Below are 25,631 nucleotides of genomic sequence, written 5' to 3' on the forward strand. Positions count from 1 at the left end.
ATTAACAAAACTGCCTGACATTTCGGTTACTGGTCTCTTACTTCAACAGTGATATTTATCGGATAGATGATTTCGCTCTATTCTAGATCAAGCCAATTTCGACAAAGACACCCGATCCAATTCAGGCCTTCCATCTGTTCGGCAACACCAACTGACGGCCCACTGTACGAGATTTTAACAATGTTCCTCTTGTTATAGGTATAGATCGATTAAACAACTGACTGCCAAACTAACTGTATTACCATAACCACGGCCTCTTCAAAAACAATATTGATAAACTATTAAAAAATAAAACAAGCTGAAAACTGAATCAGAACGTCGATTTAAATAAGAAAATTTGGGGTTCATTAAAGGACTGTAGATGTAACACTACTGAGCTATAAGTGACACACAAAGAGTCCGAAATTTCTTAAATTCAGTTCGTTTTCAGCGCTACTTGTGGCTGCATATTTATTTTTTAATTGAACTGAATATAGCATTTAGGCCAAAATGCCAAGACCCCAGTACCTATGAGGTCTTTCAGCGCTGAAATGCAAATTGACAATAAGACAGAGAATACGAAAGGAGGTGCGGTAAAAGGATCGAAATGAGTTGCAGCTGGGGGCCCGAAGGCACGCTGCAAAGAACCCTAAGTAATGCCTACAGTGCATCACATGACGTGCACTGACGGCGCTACCCCGCCCCCTACGGCGGTGTATTTATTTTAAACGCAATTTCTGGTTGTCTCACGCCGGTACCAAGGTCCTTGCTCTGTACTGTGGTCTTCCAAACTTAAATTAAGAGTTTTCTTGCTCAAGTGCTCATTCCAGAACACTTTTCTTTGCCTTTTTATATAATTATATTATTATATTTAAATCTATACATTTCATTAGCATCCTCAACTTGACTCCTTTCTACCTATTTGTAGTTCTTTCCATTTTTCACATGGAAACTTCAATAATAATAATAATAATAATAATAATAATAATAATAATAATAATTCCTATTTAGCATACTCAACTTTACTCCTTTCTACTTATTCGTAGTTCTTTCCATTTTTCACATGGAAACTTCAATAACAACAACAACAACGGCAATAATAATAATAATAATAATAATAATAATAATAATAATAATAATAATGAAATCTATATCTATTATTGTCTTCCATATCCGAGAGAGAAGAGTGTGGTAACGATTAATATTACAACTATTTTAAACATTACTTTCAATATTATGAAGGAGTTTACCAACTCCTGTCATGTCACTGTTTACGAATCACATTTCACCACCGTAGGTGATGGACATCTTCCGATTTCAGAGCTTTTCACGGAGTTGTCAGGAGCAGCTGCAACTTTTCCCAACTTTTTTCCCCTAATAGACGCATTTTAGAATGTGAACAAAGGGAAGTGTTACCAGGGGGGAAAACTGTGTGCAATGCTGTGTATGCATGAAAAACTGTGTGTAATACGATGTATGTATACAAAGTACTGCGACCGACAGAACGAGTATGTGGCAACTCAAGCAGGCGGTACCTGGCAACCCTCACCAGATCCACCATACTTAAGATTCAACGCCGTTTTATGTTTTATGTTTTTGTCAGATTAATTAAGCCTGCTACTTGAGAATCCCTACTTCCCTTCGAGTTTCAACCCTATAATATCAAACTTCTATTTACTGATACTTATACATTTTTACGCTGTTAGGGTGGTACTATCAGCCCTAAGTATTATATTGTACTCCTCGTCAACATAAAAAAAAAGAGCGTTGGCAACTTTTCCACATGCATGACAGTGACTAAAGGTTGCCATCCGTTGTGATAGACTTACTATAACTTGACACACTGTTGGTATCACTCGGTTTCATAATGTTTCGTTCAATGTGTTGGAAAAATAACCAAATTGGCGTAATTTTAGAAAATGAACGAAAGATGTCATATTTGAGTGATGCAATTTCAAAGGAGCCGCTATACTTAGTAAACAGTTTGTAGTATATGTAAGTATGTATGTATGTATGTAGTATACAGAAATATACATATACACATATGTACATATATATGTACATATATATATATATATATATATATATATATATATATATATATATATATATATATATATATATATATATATGTATATACATATATAATTTATATATATATATATATTATATATGTATATACATATATAATTTATATATATATATATATATATATATATATATATATATATATATATATACATATATACATACATACATACATATTATATGCAGGTGGGCTTGTAATGTTTGGTGTAACCATTCTGTCAACATTAATATTAGGTGTTTATACGTAAGCAGTGCCGGAAAAAGTAAAAAAAAAACCAAAAGTATTGCTATGTACTTAGAAAATCACACTATCTATGCCTATCTATGTTATTTATAAATAAAAATAAATAAATATATATATACATATATATATATTATATATATTATATATATATAAATAAATAAATAGTAAATATATATATATTACATATAAATAAATAAATAAATAAATATATATTATATATACATATATTTTACTCAACATATAAATAAATAAATAAATAAATAAATATATATATATATATATATATATATATATATATATATATATATATATATATATATATATACATATATTTTACTCATACTATTCGTGTTGGGCTTCAATAAGACGGGATGGTATAAATTTCTGATTCTTCAATTTAAGGAGTAAAAGCTTTCGAAAGCTTGTATTTTGTAGATTAAAGAACCAGTAATCTAAACTATCCTGTCTCACTGTAGCCTAACACCTATATGTATATATATATAATATATATATATATATATATATATATATATATATATATATATATATATATATATATATATATATATATATTAGCTACGATTATCAGTGATTATTCACACAATCATGCCAAGTAAATATTGAATACACTTGTTTACAAAAACTGCCAGACCAAAATTAAAGCGTACATTACGCAAAATTAAAAACAAAAATCCACAGCTAATTATGACAGGTGTGTTTTTTCTGATTCAGCAAAAGTTTTTTGCCCGAACTTATACAAGTTTTTTTTTTTTAAATATTACATCCCAAATTAAGAAAAGTTATAAGCAACATAAATGAGGTGTTAATAACAAGAAAACAGAAAACACTTCAGTTATTGTTAATGAAACACATGCCTTATTAGTGGTTTGATTTTTCAGAGGTTTCATTGAGACGTTTCATTCACGAGCACACAGCAGTCTCTTTTTAGAAGCGATCTCTATGCTCTTGCTGAGATTAATGAACACACACTTAAACTCCTCATTATCCTTCCTACCGACGGCGATTAGCGTCAGCTGTGTGATCGAAGGAAGTGTCAGCCAAATACAACAGTGCCTCCTGATGCAGGTCGTCCACTAGGGGCTCGGGAGAAGGGTTGCTGGGCCTCCTGGCTGCCAGACTGCTGAAGGAGGAGGGCCTCTGTCGGGCAAGCAGATGAGGCGGTATCTCTAACTCGATTCGGTACTTGGAATTGGCCGAGTGAGCGCGACGGCGCGATCTCGATCGTTGACGGCTCTGGGGTCTGGCACCGTCTCGGGGCACCGAAGACGTGTCACGGCTTCTGTGCGAGCCCGAGGGCGGCAAGGGGGACGGGGGCGGTTTCCCCAAGTCACCAGGCGAAGTGGCTCCGGCGGGCTGATATGGCGGGTCTTCGTGAAATTGGCCTGACCATCTGCTGCAGTCGGGGGTGGGACAGTCGTGCAAATGCGGAAACCGCCCTTCGTCACGCCCACTGCAGTTCGCAGCGTCTGGGTATGAATGGTGGCACCAATTACTGGCATTCATGCCCCACCTGGCCCCTCCCAAGCATGACATGACGTCTGCCAGGAGGGACTGGTGGTGTTGCTGTTGCTGATGGACGTGTTGGAGATGCTGCTCGTGGATTTTTTTGTGGTGTTCCCATACGGCCCTGTGCCACTCCCAGGCACTGGCTTCTCGTTGTTCCCACCCCTCCCTCGCATTTGGCTGCGGGGGGCCCTGGTAATTGCTCCCCACAGTTGGATCAATCCAGGTCGTGTTTTGTTGGTGTTGATTAATGTAAGGACTTACGGGACGAGGAGAAACGCAGTTATTCCGAAAATCCTCTTGGGCAACAGAGGCATAAGTGCGGGTCACCTCTTCCCCTTCCTCCTCCTCCCCCCCTTCCTCGTCGTCGTCGTCCCCCGCGGGAGGACAGCGAACCTGCTCACTTGCTACGACTTCCTCTTCCTCCTCCTCACCTTCGCCTATACTTGCTTTGCTGAAAGACTGACGGAGATTGGCGGGAAGGGTTTCGTCCTCCCACTCACTACTTTCGTCATCTGATTCTTCAACCGTAGTCCACACGCCCGACAGCCTCCTCTTCTGGGTCTCGGGCTCACTCAAAGGGGCGCTACTCCTCTCTTCCGTTCTCTCTCTCTCAGGGACAGAGCGATTATGAACATTCTCATACTGGGGCTCGTATATCTTCTCTTCCGTCGACGCACTCAGGCAGACTTTGCTAAAATAGTCAGTGCTGGAGATACTTGACCTGACATCGGAGTCGGTAGCCCAACAGGGCGTTGCATGAACAAGCCCACTCTCCCGAAGGCCGCCTGTCGATTTTGGAGGGCGAACACTTTCACTCTTGTTGCCATTTCCATTTTGGCGATTGACTTCAGAAGAACTCGAGAGACTCGAGAAGTTGGACGAGTCTGTCCCCGCCATGCACGGGACGGCGTGAACAATACCTGTCCCCATTACTTTGACCTCTTTCGCAGCATTCCCTCCTCTGTCCTCGTCCGCATCTTCCCCGCCGTCCGTTTCGGAGGCCGAGTAAAGGGCGTCGGGGGAATCATCTCGAGATTTATACGACCGCGACAGTTCATACTCATGGCTGCCGTCACTGTCATCACTTTCACACTCGTCGTCGCTCTCATCGCTGTCGTCACTATTACCGTCGTGTATAGGGGTTGACGATGTCACTTCCTCGTCCTCGGTTCGAACTCTTACTTTGATCTCTCCTTCGGAAAGACTGACATCGACGTCACAATTCAAGTCCCCACTGATCGTTCTCGGAATGTTGTAGCCGGCGGTGGCGGCGGCGGTGGCGGTGTTGCTGCTCCCAGGTGGTTTGGCAGAGGACTGCACTGACGAAGCAGCTGGCTGGTCCTCGCCCGGTTCATACTGGGGACAGGTAATGAAAGAATACCTGGCACTGACGTCTTCGTAGACAGACTTCTGTTCGTCGTACGCCGTAGATCCCATGGCACTGTAGTAAAAGGAGGTCGACTCGGACTCCACGGATTCCGCAGAGGGAGTGCGTGACAGTCGGCGGTAATCTCTGCCTCCTTCGTCACAGACGCCGTCCCAGGTGTCTTCGAACTGCGGCCTCCTCCATCGCGTAGGAGATGACGGCAAGGAGCCACCGGATGTCTGGGAGGTCTGAGAGTGCCTGCGAGGCCGCGACGACTGTAATGGGGAGGTCGGTAATGACGGAGGGCGGACACGACGTCGGCGGCCTGACGCCCCACCTGACGATTCCCCTCCCGACCCACCGGGGTTATAGCTCCCATCCATTCCTCCACCCCCACCACCAGTCCCTCCACCACTGTTTCTCCAACCACCACCACCGCCGCCGCCGCCACCACCAGAGACCCCTTCTTTGCTGCTGTTTCTACTATTTCCCTCCATCTCTCCTGACCCACCACCATAACTTTGACTGCCACTGCCGCCACCACCACCACCGCCGCTTCTTCCACCACCACCACCGCCGCCGCCGCCACCGGAACAAGTATTTGAAGCAGTTGAACCATTATTAGAAGCACACGATTTACTGGGGACCTCATTAGTCTGAGAACGCAAACTTGAACCACGACGGTGGGCATCGGACTTTAGGCTTCTGCGTTTTTCAGATTTGCTGCTCCTTTTATCCCTGTCCTTGCTTCTTTTCCTACTGCTTTTATGATCACTCTGAGCGTTACTGTGATTGAGATGACTGGTACTGCTACTGTCGCTCTTCAGGGTATTGTTGTGACTTCGGTCTTTCAAGCCGAACGAATGCTTCTCGTGGAAACTGAGGTTTTCGTACGACAAATTGTCGACTTCCTTGAGATCATGGGGTAGAGATGACTTCGATTTCTTGGTGGATATTTGGGAGGGGGCGAGACACGGGTGTGAACTCTGTGAACGCTCTCTCCTTTTCTCACCTGAATGAGAGAGGCCCTCTGCCAAGCGCCTGGCGGTGGGGCTCGCCTTAGGACTATGCCAGGTGCTCGTCTCTAGACTACGTTCTCCCTCCCTCCCTCTTCCCCCGGCCAAGACACCCAGACCTTCTTCATTAAGGGAATCGTTCACAAGAGGCTTATCTGAAGGCTCGGCAGGGAAATTCTTACGGCGGGTGGGTGGAGTGGGTGCGATATGACCTGCCACTGATTCATAGCTATTCTTGAGGGAACGTCGTGGGCGTGGGCTGGGGACCGGGGGCACTACGGCATCACTGACAGCAGGAGGAGAGGGGCATTCCGTGCCAGGAGGGCGGTTATTTTTAGTGTCCCACACCTGTAATTGGTCGATTTTAGCTGTGGGGGATAAGATGTTTCCCTTCCCACATTCGTCCCCGATTCTCGTCCCACCCGCCTTCCCCTTGCCATCCACCAAGAGGACAGCTGTCTTTGTTGTTCTTATTTTGTTGTGCTCTGATTCAGAATGAAGAGACAGGGGAACAACGAGAGGTACTGCATCTCGCTCGCTTATGCCACAGCCTGCCCCCTTGCAGATTTCTCTTTCTTTCTCCCTTTGCAGCTGATCACACCTACTAGTTTCCTCGCCTCTGGTTCTCATTTCCTGATATTTATTGCCTTCGCATTCACTGCCCTGCACATTTGTTAACCCAGTGCGGAATCTGGGCGCAGCTGAGCCAAAGGCATGCAATATCCCAGAAAAGTACTTTATTGGAGTTGATCTGCTTTTACTTTTTGAACTGCTTTTTTTAGATTTCTTGCCACCACCATCGGCGTCTGTCCCGTGTTTGGAGGAACTGCTCTCTGTCTTACTTTCCGTTCTATTTTTCTTGAATTCTTCCGCCAACGGCCCGTATGTGTCAGGGGTTCTTCTTTGGGGCTGGGCATCACCAATATTATATTCCGAGATGCAGGTCTGCTCACGACTACTTTTGGGAAAGGATGCCGACACGAAAGTAGGCGCCTGGGAGTGCTTGGACGAGGAAGAGGTGGTCCTGAGGGTCGACCCTCTCGAGTGCGAAGGTTCGAGGACGAGTTCGCTCTTCTGTACCTGTTTCACATGACAGTCACTTGTTTCGCTTCCACTCAAGGGGACTTCTATAACAGAGCGTTGCGTGGTTTGGGCAAATTTACGACTATCCCCTGTGCCCACCTGAATCCTCTGGACGTGGTACTCATTGCCAAAAACTTGACCCGAGGTCGAACTTGTGGTGCAGGGCTCTTTCGCTCCTACCTGGCTATTCTTGATCGAATCACTACTTCGACCTTGAGATTTATTAGAACTTTTGGGCTTAGACTTGGGACGTGCATGACAGCAACTACTCGTCTCACTTGAGGAGGACACTGTGCTTGCCCTTGAAATGGAATTCAAGTCACTCTTCCGAAACGAATCGACACTTATTGACCGTTTCCCGCGTCCTCCCTCTTCACTGCCATTCCTTAACCGGACGTTATGGGCGTTTAAACCACTGCTCCTGCTTCCCTCCTGACTTCCTCTTCTCGAGGAGGAGGGGAAATCATTCAAAGAAGGTCGACCTTGATTATCTACGTTCTCGTAAGTTCGCCCGCTTCTGGAAGCAGTGTCCTTCTTGAATTGAGACAAACCTCCATCTACGACTTGAGTAGTATTCTCTCTCCCATTCTCGTCAACCTTATCCTCCAATATAACCGAAATGTTCAAGGGGAATTCGGCACAACTTACAGATTCCACAGTCCGGGTAAATGATTTCCGATGAGTTGCGGGAGGAGTGAGCTGTATGGTGATGTTCGTTCTATTCATATCTCCCGACTCTTCACAATCTCTCCCTCTCTTAACGTCCCCGCTTTCACAGTCAAAAACCGACACCTGATCTACAAGTGCATTATTTTCCTCCAGGCCACCGTGCGATCCATCATCAGGACGAACATTTTCACTGTCCTTTACACTCTGCTCAGGAAAGTCTGGGTTTAACTTGGGAGTTTCCTCCTCACCAACTATGTCGTCGTCCTTGTGAGTTAATGGTGGCTCATTTGGCACTAAAACACCTCTCTCTGTTGATGGCACTGGTTTTGGTTCCTCTACCAAATCGGCGGTAATGCCTTCCCTTAAAATGCTCAGGGCATTTCTGATGACACTGGGATTAAGAATAGCGTGGTGATCGTGTTTGGCATTTGAGTGATGAATGACGAGTCCCTGGGTGAGTACTTTCTCCGTTCTCTCCGCCGTGCTGTCATCTACGCTTCCACCTTCGACACTGGTACAACACCCACTCCCGCCGCCTCCAACGCCCACTGCCTTTTCCCCACCCACAACACCTCTGCTCTCCCTTCTCTCACCTACATCCACCTTTTTCGGCTCTTGAGGGCAGTCACAGACAACAACATCCTCACAGACACTTTTATCCTCCAATAAGCTCGCTTTGTATTTTCCATTCACAAACTCCAACTTCTCGTTGCCATTAAAAACATCCTCCTCTTGCACACTTAAATCGCGCGACGTGTCCAATCTATGAGGGTCATCTTCAACTCGGTTGTTGTCATTTTTAAAACCATTAACCTTACTGGTATTATTATAATTCTTTTTGTGTGCGGATACCAAGTGGGCAGGTTTGGATCTCCTGCCGGGGTCGTGATGATTGAACTGAAGCAACTTGTGCTTCTTGACCTTCCTCACACCGAATCTCAGGCGGGACAACTTGGTCTCGTCCACACTGCACGACTTCCGAGGCTGATATCCGAAGGCGGGCGAGGGCTTGTAAGGGAACGCGGACGACGAGGGGTCTTGCGTGAACTTCTTCTTCCTCTCCTCCCATCTGTGCCCAGCCCCTTCGTCACGAGTCCGCCTGGCACCAGCACTCACAGCATCCCTCCACCAGGCCGCTGAAGTTTTTGTGCCTCGCTGATCGGCACTAGCAGCACTGCCGCCGTTGCAGCCCGCCTCCCGTGTTGTTGCTGCAGCAGCAGCAGCAGCTGCCGCTGCCGCCCCCGCTAACTTTCCTAATTGGTGCATTCGTCTCATCCGTAAGTCACCTGCCTGTCGGACGTCGGGGGCACTCCTCCAGCGTCGCCAGACGTGCCCCAGGGTGTCCTTGTCACTCGGTTCGGCGTCCGCTTCGTAGCCGAGGGAGTCGTCCGTATACCAGGAGGTGGTGTCGTCCGATTCACAGTAGGTCGTGTCATCGATGCTCGGACTGGCACACTGGAGCTCGTTCTCGAGAAATTCGTGGTCGTCCTCTGAGGAAGAAGATGATGACGACGATGACGAACCGGAAGATAAAGAGGAGGAAGAGGAGGAGGAGGAAGAAACGTCACTCTCTTGTTTAGCTTTCGGTGCGATACCAACGGATACTGTATCGGGAGAAGAGGCTCTTTTCACCTTTTCCGGAACTTCCGTTTTTTCGAAGGAATCCTTTTCCTCTAAATCGGAGAACGAAACTGGCTCTTTGAAATACTCATCCACCACCTGTTTAATGAAGGCTTCGTCCTCGTGCCAGGTCTTGCGGTCACCCGCTGGGGGGGTCACTTTGGCATTGGTTATATACTCACCGACTGTCACATCTGTCCTTTTGCATGCATCAGGCAACGTGTCGCATGGCAAAGCATAATAATTCAACTGAGATTTCTCGATGAAGACGAAGCTGTCATCTGTCACTCCCTCCCTCTCGTCTAAATCGTCAAGAGTTCCGCCGAGGATATGACCACCTAGTCTGTTCTGTCTGTTACTGAGATTGACAGATCCGACATCTGATTTCACGTGACTAAATCTACTGAAATTTCCCCGTCCTGTTAGAAAGCCACCTCCTCGTCCTCTAACACCACCGCCACCATAATTATTAAGCTTATTAGTACTGACATGACTAGCGTTAACTATTCCCGTGTTACGTCTGCCACCACCAACAGCAAGCAAGCCCCTTGAAAACCCTCGCACGACAGGAGAGGCGGCCTTTCCCCGGCACCCGCAGGCCAGCGAGTCGGCACTGACGGCCTTCAAGTGCCCCAGGGAGTGCCTCTTCAGGTGCTCGACGCCCTCGTAGCCCCCGTAAGAGTCGCAACCCGAAGCCTCCCCTATGCTGTCGTCCAAGCTGCTCAAGTGCATGCAAGACAGAGACGCCCACCTGTATCGACTCTTCCTCTGGCGGTGGCGAGGGCCGCCCTCCCAGCACCGCTTCTGGCCCTTGCGGTCGCCGCAGGCAGCAGCAGCAGGGTTCAATCCCACGTGTTGCTGCAGCAACTGGTGCTGCTGGTGAGCCACCTGTTGCTGCAACTGCACGTGAGGAGCGATGATCTGCTGTTGAGACTGTTGTTGTTGTTGGCGGCAATGCTGTTGGTAATTGATGGGGCATTGGGGGAACTGAGATGATGTCATATCTGTCGTTATCGGGCAGCTCGACTCCTGTTCCTGTTCCTGCTCCTGCTCCTGCTCCTGCTCCTCCCGCTCCTGTTCTTCGTGGTTGTAGCTGCACTCGAGAGGCGGCGACGAATGGTGTCTGAAGAGCAGGCGATGAAACAACCGCCTGGGAAGGGAGGTGTGGACGTCCTGGTTCACGAATTGCTGATGAGCCTCACAGGATCCGTAATAGAGAGGCTGTTCTTCTGCGGGAGGGGGCGCTTCCCCTTCACTTACCCTGGTCGGGGTGAGGGTTAAACGAAAGGGATGGGTCTTCGATCGCCACTGAACGTTAATTTTATAGTGGCCCGGCTTCAAAGTAATTGTGTACCTCCTGTCAGGAGTCTGGCCTGCCTGCTGAGGACAAAACTGGCTGTTCACCTGAGGGTGTTGACTGGGGGCGTCTCCGGGGTCGAAAGTGGAAGGCGAAGGAGGAGGCGCTCCCCCAAAATGATGGACCGAGTCAGGGGGCGGGATATGAATTTCCGTGTAGTAGCACCCTTTCACCCTATCACTGCCACCACCCAAAGTGGACGATGAACTGAATGACGCACTTTGGTTAACACTGCGATGTCCACTGCTTAACTTACTGAAAGTTCTGACTTTAGGAAAATGCTTCAAGAAATACGACTTCACTGGTTTCTTTTCGTAAGTCTTTTGCTGACGCTGCTGTGCTTGCTGTTCATTGTGCACCTGATACGCGTAAGTACTGAATATATCGTCATATTTGGGTGGTTCATCAAGGGTCTCCCGGCAGTTGGTTGAGGTTGCGTTGGACGTGTGGCCGTTGAAACTGGGGTTGGGTTTCGGGGGATTTCCTCCGAAATAGCAACTTTTGCTATTAAAACTGTTCTTGTTGCTGCTGCTGCTGTTATTATTATTGTTGTTGTTCTGTGGGTGGGGTCTCCGGGAGGTGGCATACCCAGGTATGCCACCGTTAACACCAGTCTTGCAGTTCTCTTGGAAGAATTGGAACTGTTGCTGTTGTTGTTTTTGTTGTTGCTGCTGTTGTTTCTGTTGCTGTTGCTGTTGGTTAGGACGCACAATAGTGGCACGGGGCACCCCAGATCGCACGTCCAGATTCACGTGCAAAACATGACCACCATTTTTAACGCCCTGGGTCACTTTGGACTGCGCTGACCTCCCTTCAGGGGTACGCCTTCCTCGTTTGCCTTCGGCCATGGGCATGGGCGTGGGTCAGAGCCCGAGATAAAGGGAAGAGGATGTCTATGTAGGCACCATTGAAGTCCAACCTGCACTGCCTACGCCCACCATCAGTGCCAGGATCAAGTGGGTGGGTGGGTGGGTGGGCGAACCGCTGATAATGTAATGTCGATGTTTGATATTTTAATGCGTGACCGTTCACCTGGTCACAAGGCTCGTGACCCGCTTGTCACATCCCCATTTTTTTATGATCTATAAACATGTAACAAAAAAGAAAAAGTCCAGAATATTTGTAAAGAAAATAAATTCAGAACATTATCACCAAAAACCGTTTACATCATAAACACTAGTCACAACAGTATCAATGTCTAGTTGCATTATTCAAATAAATACATGTCACTATATAATTTACAAAGGCATTCCTCAACGTGCCTAATATATTATATGATTAACTTTCATATACTATTTGCACATGAGCGCCTATACATAAATACAAACATACACCAATTCCCTTTCGAATTTTCCTTAACACATTATACAACATACAATATTGTGTATTTATATAATCTAATATATTAATTTATTCACTTAAAATGTGAAATGCATAAAATTTTCCTGTGGAGAGAGAGAGAGAGAGAGAGAGAGAGAGAGAGAGAGAGAGAGAGAGAGAGAGAGAGAGAGAGAGAGAGAGAGAGAGAGAGAGAGAGAGAGAGAGAGTTATCCTAAATTGCGACTAAACATTAACCAAAGTGTGAAATGCATAAAAATTTTCCTATGAGAGAGAGAGAGAGAGAGAGAGAGAGAGAGAGAGAGAGAGAGAGAGAGAGAGAGAGAGAGAGAGAGAGAGAATTATCCTAAATGGAGACTAAATATTAACCAAAATGTGAAATGCATAAAAATTTTCCTATGAGAGAGAGAGAGAGAGAGAGAGAGAGAGAGAGAGAGAGAGAGAGAGAGAGAGAGAGAGAGAGAGAGAGAGAAATTATCCTAAATGGAGACTAAATATTAACCAAAATGTGAAATGCATAAAAATTTTCCTATGAGAGAGAGAGAGAGAGAGAGAGAGAGAGAGAGAGAGAGAGAGAGAGAGAGAGAAAGAGAGAGAGAGAGAGAATTATCCTAAATGGAGACTAAACAATAACCAAAAGGTGAAATGCATACAAATTTTCTTATGAGAGAGAGAGAGAGAGAGAGAGAGAGAGAGAGAGAGAGAGAGAGAGAGAGAGAGAGAGAGAGAGAGAGAGAGAGAGAGAGAGAGAGAATTATCCTAAATGGAGACTAAACAATAACCAAATTGTGAAATGCATAAAATTTTCCTATGGAGAGAGAGAGAGAGAGAGAGAGAGAGAGAGAGAGAGAATTATCATAAATGGAGACTTAACATTAACCAAAATGCGAAATGCATAAAAATTTTCCCCCCCAAGATAGAGAGAGAGAGAATTATCCTAAATGGAGACTTAACATTAACCAAAATGTGAAATGCATAAAAATTTTCCTGAGAGAGAGAGAGAGAGAGAGAGAGAGAGAGAGAGAGAGAGAGAGAGAGAGAGAGAGAATTATCCTAAATGGAGACTAAACATTAACCGAAATGTGAAATGCATAAAAATTTTCCTATGAGAGAGAGAGAGAGAGAGAGAGAGAGAGAGAGAGAGAGAGAGAGAGAGAGAGAGAGAGAGAATTATCCTAAATGGAGACTTAACATTAACCAAAATGTGAAATGCATAAAAATTTTCCTGAGAGAGAGAGAGAGAGAGAGAGAGAGAGAGAGAGAGAGAGAGAGAGAGAGAGAGAGAGAGAGAGAGAGAGAGAGAGAGAGAGAGAGAATTATCCTAAATGGAGACTAAACATTAACCAAAATGTGAAATGCATAAAAATTTTCCTGAGAGAGAGAGAGAGAACCTGAAGATTACGCTCAAAAGAGAATATATGATAAATAAAATCATAAGATAAAGTTACATTTGAATGGCATCTTTCAAACAAACAAAACACTACACTGTATCTGCTAAAATTAATATTATAATAATGATACTGACAACTGACACGACGACCTAGAAACCAAAACAATGAGGGAACCCAGGAAATTAATGTCATATACTCAGCTGCATGAATAACCCAAAAAAGGAAAAAGAAATACTTCATAAAGAAAATAATCACAATTCAGAAATTACATAAGTCTCGAATAGAACATTTTCAATGCAAAGATCAGGATAGCATATTACTCAAGGCCCAGGTAAACCCACTATAATGAAAAAGATGAGGAAAGCAACACAATAACTACACAATATATGTATGTATGTATGTATGTATGTATGTATGTATGTATGTATATGTATATATATATATATATATATATATATATATATATATATATATATATATATATATATATATATATATATATATATATATATATATATATATAATCCATAAATATAAATTAAATTTATTCTTTACATAGGCTATGAAAAATGTTTTTTTTATTATACAGCCTATGACGAACGAGATTTTTTCTTTTCATTATATAGCTAAATGAATTTTTTCTTTTTATTATAGCCTATGACAAATTTGTTTTTCTTTCCATTATATAACATATGACAAATGAGATTTTTTTTTTCATTATATTACCTATGAGAAACGAGATTTTTTCTTTTCATTACAGTCTAAAGACAACTGAATTTTTTCCTTTCATTAAAGAGCCTATGACAAATGAATTTTTTCTTTTCATTGCATAGCCTATGATAAATCAAATGAGATTTTTTCTTTTCAATATATAACCTAAGACAAATTAATTTTTTCTTTTCATTATATAGCCTACAACGCATGAGATTTTTTTTTTTCATTGCATAGCCGATGACAAATGTGATTTTTTTCTTTACATTATGGAGCCTATGATAATTAAGATTTTTTCTTTTCATTATATAGCCTATGACAAATGAGGTTTTTTCATTATATGGCCTATTACAATTGAGATTTTTCTGTTCATTATATAGTCTAAGACAAATGAATTTTTTTAATACACAGCATATGACAAATAAGATTTTTTCTGTTCATTATATAGCCTAAGAAAAATGAATTTTTTTATTATTATAAACATATGACAAATCACCATTTAAGTTTGTTTCATCCCATTTACTTTTCTTCCAGCAGTCTTTCCGTCAATACATCAATTCCTTCAACCCTTCCCGTCTACTCCATACCCATCTCTCGACTCATTAATTTAACTTTGTCAGTCATAATTCCTTCCATCGTTTCCGATAACTGACCTACCATTGCCTCAGTTACTAGAATACTTATAATCGGTTTATAGGCGGAACTTTTCAAGGCAGACTACTTAAGTTTGTTCTAAACTATCATGACCCTTCCCGAACTCTTCCTTCGTTGTAACAATATTGTTTTATCAATATACCTCTTCATCTACACATTTCGTTTTCGAGTGAATATTCAGTCAACCAAAGTTTTACTTGGGTGTCTAATAAAACATTTAACACAATCAGCCTCCTTAATTCCTGTGTGATGACTCTTCTTAGCACGTCTTGAAGACAGTTCTCCCCAGACTTGCATAATAGTCAATGGTTTCTTGTCTTTTTAACAGTGTAATAAACGTGATTACTTTGTCTGAACCAATCAAGGGAAACCAATTTAATAAATGAATACACTATCAAATTAGAAACCAGCTTATTAAACGAAGAAACTATCAAATTAGAAACCAATTTATTTAACAAAGATACTACCAAATTAGAAATCAATTTTTAAACGACGACACTATCAAATTAGAAACCAACTTTTTAAAACAAAGACACTATCAAATTAGAAACCAACTTATTAAACGAAGACACTATCAAATTGGAAACCAACTTTTAAACGAAGACACTATCAAATTAGAAACCAACTTATTAAACGAAGACACCATCAAATTAGAAACCAATTTATTAAACGAAGACACTATCAAATTAGAAACTAATTCATTAAACGAAGACACTATCAAATTAGAAACCAACTTATTAAACGAAGACACTATCAAATTAAAAACCAATTTATTACACGAAGACACTATCAAATTAGAAACCAACTTATTAAACAAAGACACTATCAAATTAGAAACCAACTTATTAAACGAAGACACTATCAAATTAGAAACCAATTTCTTAAACGAAGACACTATCAAATTACAAACCAATTTATGAAATAAAGGCACTATCAAATTAGAAACCAACTTAAACAAAGACACTATCAAATTAGAAACCAATTTATTAAACGAAGACACTATCAAATTAGAAACAACTTATTAAACGAAGACACTATCAAATTAAAAACCCATTTATTAAGCGAAGACACTATCAAATTAAAAACCAATTTATTAAAGGAAAACATTATCAAATTAGAAACCAATTCATTAAACGAAGACACTATCAAATTAGAAACCAATATATTAAACGAATACACTATCAATTAGAAACCTATTTATTAAACGAAGGCACTATCAAATTAGAAACAACTTATTAAAGGAAGACAATTAGAAACAGCTTATTAAACGAAGACACTATCAAATTAAAACCCTATTTATTAAACGAATACACTATCAAATTAGAAACCTATTTATTAAACGAATACACTACCAAATTAGAAACCACGTCATTTAACGAAGACATTATCAAATTACAAACCAATTTATTAAACGAAGACACTATCAAATTAAAAAATCAATTTATTAAACGAAGACACTATCAAATTAAAAACCAATTTATTAAACGAAGACACTATCAAATTAGAAATCAATATATTAAACGAAGACACTATCAAATTAGAAACAACTTATTAAACGAAGACTCTATCAAATTAAAAACCCATTTATTAAGCGAAGACACTATCAAATTACAAACCAATTTATCAAACGAAGACACTACCAAATTAGAAACCAACTTATTAAACGAAGACACTATCAAATTACAAACCAGTTTATTAAAGGAAGACGCTATCAAATTAGAAACCAATTTATTAAACGAAGACTCTTTCAAATTAGAAACCTATTTATTAAACGAAGACACTATCAAATTAGAAACAAACTTATTAAACGAAGACAGTATCAAATTAGAAACCAATTTATTAAACAAAGACACTATCAAATTAGAAACCAATTTATTAAACGAAGACTCTATCAAATTAGAAACCTATTTATTAAACGAAGACACTGTCAAATTAGGAACGAATTTATTAAACGAAGACACTATCAAATTAGACACCAACTTATTAAACAAAGACACTATCAAATTAGAAACCAATTTATTAAACGAAGACACTATCAAATTAGAAACCAACTTATTAAACGAAGACACTATCAAATTAAAAATCAATTTATTAAACAAAGACACTATGAAATTAGAAACGAATTTATTAAACGAAGACACTAACAAATTAGAAACAACTTATTAAACGAAGACACTATCAAATTAAAAACCAATTTATTAAGCGAAGACAAAATGAAATTACAAACCAATTTATAAAACGAAAACACTACCAAATTAGAAACCAACTTATTAAACGAAGACACTATCAAATTAGAAACCAATTTATTTAAGGAAGACACTATAAAATTAGAAACCAATTTATTAAACGAAGACACCATCAAATTAGAAACCAGTGTATTAAACGAAGACACTATCAAATTAGAAACCAGTTTATTAAACGAAGACACTACCAAATTAGAAACCAACTTATTAAACGAAGGCTCTATCAAATTAGAAACCTTTTGATTAAACGAAGACACTATCAAATTAGAAACCAACTTATTAAACGAAGACAATATCAAATCACAAAGTCATACTTCAAATTGTTAAAATGCAACGTATTCAACCGGAAGAAGTGACATTCTATCAATATCGTGAGAATAATCGAATAAGATTTAACGCCACTTAATGAAAAATAACACTTGATAAAAAAAAAGGATGACTACAACCAATTCTCAATACCCACCAATTCAGCACGGAAAACTATTTTTACGTCTTCCCAGGAATTATATATTTTTTCTCATCACAGAGTCCTATTTCTATCATTAAATGAGATCATCAAAGGCCATTCAAAAGCAAAATTCAAAAACAAAAAAACAATAGAAAACAAATATAACTGAAAACATCAAATTACGTACAAAAAAAAAATCAAGCATTTCTCGGAAACATCTATAACTGAACAGTACTTCAAAAGGGAATCGGCTCCCAACAACTGATTTCAAAATACTTTAAACATTATCTACCATTAATAATAAACCTTTCGATATACGCCCTTTGTATATTTGGAACTATAATTCCACTGACGCAATGAGAGAGAGAGAGAGAGAGAGAGAGAGAGAGAGAGAGAGAGAGAGAGAGAGAGAGAGATTCAAGCCCTTTGTCATTTACTTTATATCAAATACTTACAAAAACAAAATAATACAAAATTACGAGCAACAGAGGAGAGAGAGAGAGAGAGAGAGAGAGAGAGAGAGAGAGAGAGAGAGAGAGAGAGAGAGAGAGAGAGAGAGAGAGAGATTCAAGCTCTTTGTCATTTACTTTATATCAATTACTTACAAAAAAATAATACAAAATTACGAGCAACAGAGGAGGGAGAGAGAGAGAGAGAGAGAGAGAGAGAGAGAGAGAGAGAGAGAGAGAGAGAGAGAGAGAGAGATTCAAGCTCTTTGTCATTTACTTTATATCAAATACTTACAAAAACAAAATAATACAAAATTACGAGCAACAGAGGAGAGAGAGAGAGAGAGAGAGAGAGAGAGAGAGAGAGAGAGAGAGAGATTCAAACTCTTTGTCATTTACTTTATAACAAATATTTAGCTTAACAAAATAATACAAAATCACGAGCAAGAGAGAGAGAGAGAGAGAGAGAGAGAGAGAGAGAGAGAGAGAGAGAGAGAGAGAGAGAGAATAAATACTGACATACAAGCTCTAACAAATACTTAGCATAACAAAATAATACAAAATTACGAGCAACAGAATAGAGAGAGAGAGAGAGAGAGAGAGAGAGAGAGAGAGAGAGAGAGAGAGAGAGAGAGAGAGCGAGCTCTGTCATTTACATTATAATAAATACTTAGCATAACAAAATAATACATAATTACGAGCAACAGAGGAGAGAGAGAGAGAGAGAGAGAGAGAGATTGTTGCTCTTTATATGTTGTATATTTAATGACGACTATTTGCTAATTTCAATCATCTTAATTCGAGTAAACAATGAAATGACAAGGGGCGTCCTATTCATAAAAACAAAGTGTGATAGCAATACTAAGGTGTAGATTTTGTTGTGTACATGTACAAATTTTATCATACAAGCTATACAGAATAAGTAAAAAAAAATGAATATCTATGTACTGTACACATGTTAACATGTAACATACGTAAACATGTGTACAATAGAAAAAAGGAAAATGAAAACAGAAAACTAAACGAAGCTGGCAAAAATAAGTCAAGCGAGCACATCTATTCTAAACTTAACGAATGTACATACACGTATCAAATTCCGGGAAAAAAATGGTAGAGAATTTCTTAGCTTTGCGCTGTATGGAATGACGTCATCCTAAAGGGTAATGTTAAGGGTATCTACATAGCCTAAGGGGTATGACATGACCGCGGGAGAGGACGAACACCAGCCAAGACAGCACTTACAAGAGAGAATGAAACCACCTTCAGGAATGGGGGGGGGGGGGGAAGCCGGGAGAGAGGTAAGCACAGGTCCCTAATCAAAGTGAGTTTGATTTAATCGCCAACCCAAAAAATAAAGACAGAATACTGACATTTCGAGATTTATATTCTACTGTAGAATATTGACATTTCAAGATTTATATTCTAAAGCGATTTGGGCGACTCTAAGTCATTTGGATGGGAAGAAATGCACATAAATAAACAACGTCTTCACATGATTTAGTTATTTTAAGTTACGCACTTTCGCCAAGAAAAATAAACAGATGCTTCACACCCAAATTCTAAACCCTGTTATCACCGAGCGGAATGAAATCAGACGGGAATGCTAAATTAAGCAATACGTGGAAACCATTCTTTATATGCTATGAATATGAACATCCTAAGGCCTCTCTAATCAGATAAACTATCACGACCAATTTTCACTGATAAAGAAATTGCAACATGAGACTGGTTGCAATAAACAACCTGCAACAACAAATGGTTGGGAGGCAATGACAGAGAGAAGAAGTGGGCTCAATCATCAACAATAACATGTATATAGCATAATGTTGTAGTACCAGACAGACCCCTGTAGAATTGATCTATTACTATGTGACAACTTTTTTTTCGGAACACCCACTAGAAATAGGTGAGCAAATGCTGAACAATCAACAACAGGAATAAAATAATTACGTGCAAACCTGCACAAGAATTTACAGGTATGTAAGACCACTGACAGAAGGTTTGGCTAATAAAGTTTTGCCCTCAAACACCACCAAGATATCCCGAGTACTCTCTGCTGATTAGAAAGCTTTGCTTTGGGATAATCTAACAAAACGTAAGTGGCGTAGCTTCTGATCAGAAAGTTTTGTTTTGGGATAATGTGAGAAAACGTAAGTGGTGTAGCTTCTGATCAGTGTTTTAATTTGGGATACTCTGACAACTGAAAGTGTTCTATTTTAGGACAATCTAACAAAAGTAAGTGATGTAGCTTCTGATCAGAAAGAGTTTTCTTTTGGGATAATCTGACAAAACGTAACTGGTGTAGCTTCTGATCTGAGTGTTTTATTTTGGGATAATCTGATAAAACGTCAGTGGTGTAGAGTCTAATCAGAAAGTATATATTTTAGACAAAACGTAAGTGGTGTAGCTTCTGATCTGAGAGTTGTCCTTTGGGATAATCTGATAAAACGTCAGTGGTGTAGTGTCTAATCAGAAAGTATTTTATTCTGGGACAATCTGACAACATGTTAGTGGTGTAGCTTCTGATCAGAAGTTTTCTTTTGGGATAACCTGACAAACCGTCAATGGTGTAACTTCTGCAAGCTTGCAAATGTCTCCAGTAGATCACTCAACTAAATCCTGAAGTGTAACAGCAGTCACCTTTCTATGAGGAGAGCTGCTCCAGTGACTGACCTACAAAACAAGGATGGGTGTAATGATTACTTCAAATAGAGCAACTAAGCAAATAACCCATCTCGACAGCAAATTCCTTAATGAAACATACTGCTCCTAGACTTATATCTAATAAGTTGTTAATGACGAGCCCACTAGGAAAACGATCAGTTTTTCCAGCTGAAGACAACTCTCATGAAAAAGCCTTCCTTCACACAATAGGAGTCCACTTGATCAAATTACAATTGAGGAGAAACAAACCATGAACTTATAATGAATACATCTAACTGATAAAACCATTTAAAGAGAGAGTTTTTAGCATAAAAATATTATTTTGATTAGGGTGTAATCCCAGGTCGAGTACACGACATCAAACTATTTACAAAGTCACAGAAACATCTATTCTGCCTGCATTACCCTTAATACAAAATCCTTTCCTTGAGGCACTCGTCTTTAATCATATTATGGTAGGAAATCACAAAATTAAATGCAACACCTTTAAACTATCGTAATGTTTATACTGTTTCAAACAAAGTGTCAAGCCGAATCAACAATAACAGAGAATATTGACATCTTACTAAAAAACCATTATAAATATCTGATTAGAAGTCATTATAAACGGCTATAAAATGAGGTAGTTATTTATATAATGTTCAGGCTATTTTTTCCCTTATTGCATACATAAAATTCGTTAAAATGCACTTGATCGAAGACAGACACAAGTTCAAAAATATAAATTCCTATAAGGACGATTTTCCTCTGACTATTGAACTGTCATTTGCTTCAGTCCTCCATTAAATGAACAGGTACTGGATGTATTTATGAAAACGAAAACTTCACCACGTGTACATATCTGTAAATACCCTACATCATTCAGTAAATCATTATTTATCAGCTCTTAATCAATATCTATAGCACAAACAACTTTTCATAAAAAGCATTTTACACTTTGATGTAGGACCACAAAATTGGCAATAAAAATCGGGGCATCTCATTTGTAAGATAAACAACGCAAACACAAAACACACTAGGGTGCGTGAAATAGACGGAATGCTGCTATCAAGGATTCTCGATAAACTGCAGTACACAACACTGATAAGTGTGTAGCTGAACAGCTACACGCTGTAACACACAATTCACTGATCCAGAAAATCTCCTTCGGGCACAATTTAGTACTCGGTATTGCGAAAATAAAAACGAAAATCACAATCACTTGATAATTACGCTGGCAAACACGAGATAGCACACGATGCAACGAGGGCAAGAGTTGCGGGTTCCTCGCCGCCAAGAAGCTGAGACAGCCGACACAATGCGCGTGCGCGGAGACGACGCAGGATACAACGCGCCCACGTAGAAAGATGGTCACTAACTGAGCATCACGCCACCATACGACCTGCCCGTTTCAGACTCCTCCTCCTCCACCTCCTCCTCTTCCTCCTCGTCCCAAGACTCCTACTACGGTCTGCCCTGCTCCCCTCATCTTCCTGCCATCCACCATAAATCCTTGACCCTTTTCACATGCGACCTTTGCACACTAACAGTCCCGGACGAGTCCTCAAGACATACCACCCAAAAGGGCAGCCCCGTGTCCTGAGCTGTCATGCTGATAACAAGCTCTTCCGTGCAACGACGTAGGTAGACGAAACCCTTTTCCATGACAGAGATGGAGCAGGGGCACTCACGTGATTTCCATTCGAAAGGAACAAAGGCTGAGCAAGCAAAATTACCCCCCCCCCACCAAAAGTTGTGAGAACCGTCCACCATTCTTTCAATTTTCCACATTCAACATGTGAAGAATATACTCCATGCAACGGCAGCAATATAAATATTACGAAACACCACTAATGACGGACATAATACAGAACAAACTGCATCCAGATTTCACCTACTTAACAGAGTTCTCCAGATTATAAGCGAAGGCATCAATAGTGGTAGACTGGAGGAAGATAAAGGTCAAGTAAGTGAAACAGCGCGTGATATCCCCTTAGACTTTTTGGGCTGTGCGGGTTCCCATAACGATCTTCAACTATGCTAAAGTGAACGGCGTCAACAATAAATAGTAGCCATTAAGCTGTTTCCTATATGAATTGTAACTCCAGTGTCAATAAGACAGGAGCACTTTCCAGTCCTTCTATAGCTGCCACATCTAATCGGAAGCGTCACCAGAGGATGACCAACCTCCTCATTCTTTCTCCAACCCAATTTTCCAAACAAACCAGCACTTCCTATATCTAGAAAGACTCCGGTTCTAGAAAAACAAAAACAAAAGAGATCTGGTACAAAGAAACACACAAGTTCAATGGAATATGTTTCACCATGTGTCGCGACAATGTCTGTGAATTAGTCTCGACCTTGTCAACAACTCGTTATTGACCTTCTGGAAACAGTACTTTGTACTCCAGTTGATAACGACGGTGATGCCAATCATAAGCTTTCAACATCATAACACAGAACAGTAAAGCAAAGTGTACAAGACTTGACAGAAGAACTGCCCATATTCCTTAACTTCTTGCAACAATTTCAACATTTCACGCAAGAATAGCGTGTGAGAAACCCATTGATTTTCACAACAATAAGCTTTAAAATTTCCTGGTATAACAAGGAAAGTAAAAAATCTCTAGTACCCTTACGAAAACGGTCGTGAAAACAACACAAAGCAGTACTGTGTGATCGCCGGGATTTCCAAGCATTCGTGTCTGTTGATGAAACAGGAATGTGACATCACTTCGGCATTCCTGACAATCTATTATTCCCGTGACAAACAACCGTTAATCGTATATAACAAGTAAAAAATGCGCCGATGTTTCTTCGGCGCAATCGAGTTTTCTGTACAGCCGCTACAGCGTATAATCAAGGCCACCAAAAATAGATCTATTTTTCGGTGGTCTCGGTATAAGTCTGAATGAGCCGCGGCGGCCCAAGAAACTTTAACCACGGCCCGGTGGTGGCCTATACTATATCATTGCCAGAAGCACGATTATGGCTAACTTTAACCTTGAATAAAATAAAAACTACTGAGGCTACAGGGCTGCAATTTGGTATGTTTGATGACTGGAGGGTGGATGATCAACACATCAATTTGCAGCCCTCTAGCCTCAGTAGTTTTTAAGATCTGAGGGCGGACAGAAAAGTGCAGACGAACAGACAAAGCCGGCACAATAGTTTTCTTTTACAGAAAACTAAAAATCAGGCGTACGTTCCTTACAATGAACTCCAAGAACTTTCCCGGAGCCATATCGAACCATGAATTAAATCAATCAAACCTCGTAAGAATAAGAAGGCTTTTCCCTTAGACATCATCTCGATTCAACAACTAAATGTAAAACTCCTGTAACTAGAATTAAAAAAAAAAAAACAAGGACAACAGGACTGAATTGTTTTAAACAGGTAATCCGCCTAACCTCATACAATGATAAAAACGGGAAATTATATTTCTCCTTTCTTTACAAAAACAAGTTTCCCTCTACAATCAATATACGAACCTTGCCTACAAAGACTATCCTGGATCTAGCCATTGCCTAACGCGTCATCCTAGAAAAGGTTCTCCATATAATTAATTAGTTTTTTCTCTCACAGCAACAATACCGAAAATCATCCTGGATATAAAGGGGAAAAAACAACCATTTGATAACTAATGTACTGGAATCGTCGTCGACGAGGAAATACTGCAAAACTTATATTGTTCTTCGATACAACATTATCAAACAACTATTTTTCTTGTCGATACAGGTAATTAAATAAAACGCGTGAATATTTGAAACAATTATTATCACCGCGATTAATTTCGCTTGCATCTCGCACCTTTAATCGGCCCGCGTCCCCGTGAGGAGTTTGAGAAATTACATAATGTTCCCTAACCCGCCGATCCAAAGTCGATATCCTTACTCTTTCAAATTACTGCACCTGTAAACCTTAAGCTGATCTCTTGGTGCTCTAGGAAGTGATAATCAGGTTGTTCAGCTGATGTGGTGTTTTGTGAAAACTGAAAAATTACTATACGAACTTGAAAGTCTAAAATATACTCATTCAAACCATCCGCATGCCTCTGAAAAACAGCAAAAAATTCATTTCACTCGTACATAACTTCTAGAAAAATACCTAGAGCTGAACTACCTTCGTCTGAAATCAGTACATTACAAATGTATATCTTTAGCCATACCTAATAAGATCCAGACCTAAAATAATTCAACAACAGTCACTACTTACTCCGGCAATCATCGAAATGTTCATAAAACATGAAATATTAAGAAAGATTAACCTAAAACATCGTTGATACGCGTTAATAGAGAGAGAGAGAGAGAGAGAGAGAGAGAGAGAGAGAGAGAGAGAGAGAGAGAGAGAGAGAGAGAGAGAGGGCTGAAGTAATGTGTGTATCCTATCCTGTTTTGATGCCGAGATCCAGGATGTTAATATAGGAAGAGAGAGAGAGAGAGAGAGAGAGAGAGAGAGAGAGAGAGAGAGAGAGAGAGAGAGAGAGAGAGAGAGAGCTGAAGTAATATCTGTATCCTATTCTGTTCTGATGCCGAGATGCACGAAGTTAATATAGGATGTGTGAGAGAGAGAGAGAGAGAGAGAGAGAGAGAGAGAGAGAGAGAGAGAGAGAGAGAGAGAGAGAGAGAGACTTGAAGTAATATCTGTATCCTATTCTGTTTTGATCCCGAGATCCAGGACGTTAATATAGGATAAATCGTCCCTGCTTACATAAAAGCCTACTTAAAGAACAAGAAAAAAAATTTTTTTTTTCGCTACAAACAACTAAAAAAAAATTAATTCGTATTACAAGCACTCTGGCTGCC

General features: G+C 40.5%; 1 protein-coding gene across 1 annotated transcript in view; it reads right to left on the reverse strand.

The window, feature by feature from the left end:
- The window catches only part of LOC136854022 (uncharacterized), a 65,268-nt gene extending 54,932 nt beyond the window's left edge, over positions 1-10,336 (reverse strand). Inside the window, exon 1 of the mRNA XM_067130014.1 lies at positions 3,327-10,336. Within this exon, the coding sequence (XP_066986115.1) occupies positions 3,327-10,324 (6,998 nt within the window). The 5' untranslated portion in view covers positions 10,325-10,336. The remainder of the gene's footprint in view (positions 1-3,326) is intronic.
- Between the last annotated feature and the right edge of the window lie 15,295 nt (positions 10,337-25,631).

Source organism: Macrobrachium rosenbergii, chromosome 28 (genome assembly GCF_040412425.1).
Source record: "Macrobrachium rosenbergii isolate ZJJX-2024 chromosome 28, ASM4041242v1, whole genome shotgun sequence".
Taxonomy (NCBI): Eukaryota; Metazoa; Arthropoda; class Malacostraca; order Decapoda; family Palaemonidae; genus Macrobrachium; species Macrobrachium rosenbergii.